The 3,499-nt window shown below is 35.3% G+C and overlaps 1 protein-coding gene across 1 annotated transcript; it reads left to right on the top strand.

The window, feature by feature from the left end:
- The first annotated feature begins 1,368 nt into the window (after positions 1-1,368).
- On the top strand, positions 1,369-3,025 carry LOC149193985 (peroxidase 49-like). The gene is made up of 4 exons (XM_089407121.1): positions 1,369-1,722; positions 1,871-2,062; positions 2,207-2,372; positions 2,446-3,025. The coding sequence occupies exons 1-4, from the start codon at positions 1,459-1,461 to the stop codon at positions 2,862-2,864; spliced, it is 1,041 nt and encodes a 346-aa protein (XP_089263247.1). The 5' UTR covers positions 1,369-1,458; the 3' UTR covers positions 2,865-3,025.
- The last annotated feature ends 474 nt before the right edge of the window (positions 3,026-3,499 follow it).

Below are 3,499 nucleotides of genomic sequence, written 5' to 3'. Positions count from 1 at the left end.
GACAATTTGTCAAGGTTTTACCACATAAATCCTATGTATTGCTATGCATAATCTTGTGTGCCATTTTATTTGTGAATCTTTTTTCTTACATACTCTCCACAATAAATCTCTTTAAATTTATGAGTGTATTTATGTATTTATATAAATTATATATCCATGTATATGTATATATATCATATAAAATATTTTTTACTCATACACTTCTATTATCTTCTTAGAATATATGCATAATGTACTAAACATACTAAAAGGAAAGCTATAGAGACATCTAGTGCTCAATTCAACAACCTTAGTGAAATTCCAATCTATATTAGCTTCAATGTTCTATTTAATAATTTTTAAACATAGCATGCAAATTTTGTGCCCCTATATATTCACCAGTTTGATATTCTTCATGAAGGTCCATGGAAAGAAGAAATTATTCATTTACAATGTTCTTACGTGAAACATCATAAAAAAATTATGCTTACCTTAAAAATTTATCATGCATTGGACCTACTAGCCTTCTTAAATTACATATGACCATTAGTGATTCCCATTATGAGTTTATTCTCTCTACATAAGTGTGAAATCATTATTGAGAAATCAATCCCTTATCCCATAAAAATACTTGACAATGACTTTGGCAATTTTATCTCTCAATATAAACACAATTCTTAATGAAAATATTCATTCTTGAAATTAGTTTTAAGAATGAGGAACAATTTCAATAGGAATTGTGCTGAACAATTTATATATATATATATATATATATATATGTTTTTTTCTAATAACTGAAAACAAGTGATAAACTAAATCGAACTTCAACTGCACAATCACATTTCCCACGCTTTCATTCATTTAACAAAAGCATGTAATAGGGGAAAAGCTTTTTCAATAATTTAAATGTAAAGGACTTATCCGCAGTCACGAAAACTTTCTACACATGGCCACCCACCCTAACATATCAAATCGTCAGAGAGAAAGGATAAACCATTTGTAAATTGTAATAATAGATCGAGAAAGCCTCAAAGAGAAAGGACTGATGCAAAATAAAGAAATGCATAGGATAACATTCAGTGATTTCAAAAAGATGATTGCACATGACCCGACAATACTTGAATGAAACTGGTAATGGAACATGGAGTAGTTGCATCTAATATGCTGTTGTTAGGTATACGAATAGATTGATAAATCGAGGGACAAAAAAACTAGCGGAGCTGCTGGCTTTTCGAGGAATCACCGCTTAAATAATGATATGCTGAGCTGTTTTGCTCCGAATGTGCAGTGTTACAACAGCAACAAGTTTGTAAAGAAAACAGATTGTTCGTGTGTATATATAAGACGACGATAGTGATGGGAGAAGCAATACCAAGCTCATAACCATTGCCCCATTATACAGAAGCTACACACACTGGTTCAATATCTCTACTCAGTGCTCATTTTCTGCTTCGCGGTGTTGTTTTATTTGAAAATACTATGGAGTATTTAAGGAGCAACAATCCTATAAGCACTAGGAATGTAACTGCGTTAGCCCAGCTGCTTATTCTATTGGTAATGGCAGGCAGTGCTGCCTGTAGCATCAATGCAGTTAGTAATGTTGGTTTAAGGCCAGATTTCTATGCCCATTCCTGCCCGAATGCTTTTTCCATTGTCAAGTCCGTGGTAGAGAAGGCTGTTGAAAGAGAGTCTCGGATGGCAGCTTCTTTACTCCGTCTCCATTTCCATGACTGTTTCGTTCAGGTATTATCTATACTTCGTCTCCATTTCCATGACAGTTTAGTTCAGGTATTATTTATATATATATTATAAGTAAAATATATTTATATCGATTGTAAATTCCAAGAAAATAGCCTAATGTGAATCGCAATATGTAAACTGATTACTGCAGGGCTGCGACGGGTCGGTGCTGCTGGATGATACCCCTAGCTTCAAAGGAGAGAAGACAGCAGTCCCCAATAACAATTCAATCAGAGGATTTGATGTGGTCGATGAAATCAAAAGCCAACTAGAGAGTGCATGCCCAGGGGTTGTGTCTTGCGCTGACATCCTTGCCATTGCAGCCAGAGATTCAGTGGTCTTGGTAATTATTATATTGATGTTTATTCAGCGGTTTGGGTAATTATTATATTCGACATTTTTATATTGATTGCAGATTTCTGAAATATCTCAGTCTTCCCATATATCTGTACATATATATAATTGATTATATTGTTGGCATTGGCAGAGCGGAGGGCTGAAGTGGGATGTCATGGTGGGAAGAAGGGACTCAAGAAGCGCGAGTTTCAGCGGGGCAAACCACGATATCCCCGCGCCCAACTCCACTCTCCAAACTCTCCTCACAAAGTTCAAACGCCATGGCCTCAACGTCGTAGACCTGGTCGCACTTTCAGGTAATATTATTGCTATTATCAATTCATAAAGTTAGTTGTTTCCCATTGTTGATTTTAAAATATTGCAATGCAGGAGGCCACACCATCGGTCAGTCTCGGTGTGTAAGCTTCAGACAGAGGCTCTACATGACTACTCATACTAATTTGGAGAAGGCTTATTCCACTGAATTGAAATCCAGATGCCCCAAATCCGGGGGAGACAACATATTGTCCCCATTAGACGTTGTTAGCCCCACTAAATTTGACCACCACTATTTTACCGACTTGAAGAGCTCTCGGGGACTTTTGATCTCTGACCAGGAGCTCTATGGCAACCAAAACGGTGATGCTCATCAAATATCCTCCACCACCACGGCCTTAGTTTCTGCATTTGCGGAGGACGAGGAGAAATTTTTCCAACAGTTCGCGGAGTCGATGGTGAGAATGGGAAATATTAACCCTCTCATCGGAAGGAGGGGAGAAATTCGAAAGAATTGCCGTCGAATGAACTGATGACATACAACCAGTTATCAATAAGTGTAACGCAGAATGTGGAACAAGTGTGATTTTGTTTGTTTCAATTGTTGGGTTGGCTGGTTTGCCACCGTGTTGTTTCTTTCGTCTGCAATAATTAACACCCATGGATGGGATGTACTGTGTTTCCTTCAATAAAGTGTCCAAATATATTTCAGTATTCTCGTGTCTTTTCTTGTTCTTGGTGAAGTGTCAAACTTTGGGTAATATTATTAAACAAATGCTGTAGTATCAAACTTTAATAAATATCATTAAACAAAATTTGAACCTTGAGGAGTTGAAAAATGGGAAGGGCTAGTTTCCTACAGAAGCATTATGGGTTTTCTTTTTTACATATATTAATATATTGGTACAAATGCGGCTAACAGCCGTCACATATACACCCGTTAGTTTTATATGTCATTTTGAAATTACACATATATGTGCCTTTGTTTTGGAAATAGAGATTTTGAAATCTTTTGAATATCAGGACTGTAAGTTATAAATTTAAAGTTGAAATAGAATAATAAATTTAAAGTTGAAATAGAATTAATAAATTTAAAATTGCAAAACATTAACAAATTTAAAACTTATAATAAATATCTATATATATAGTTTAAATTAGTTTATTTATT

Source organism: Pinus tabuliformis, chromosome 2_2, assembly GCF_031772625.1.
Source record: "Pinus tabuliformis cultivar Carrire ecotype Pingquan chromosome 2_2, CPIR1, whole genome shotgun sequence".
Taxonomy (NCBI): domain Eukaryota; kingdom Viridiplantae; phylum Streptophyta; class Pinopsida; order Pinales; family Pinaceae; genus Pinus; species Pinus tabuliformis.
The sequence above is the reverse complement of the archived record's forward strand: the minus strand, read 5'-3'. Positions and strand labels throughout refer to the sequence as shown.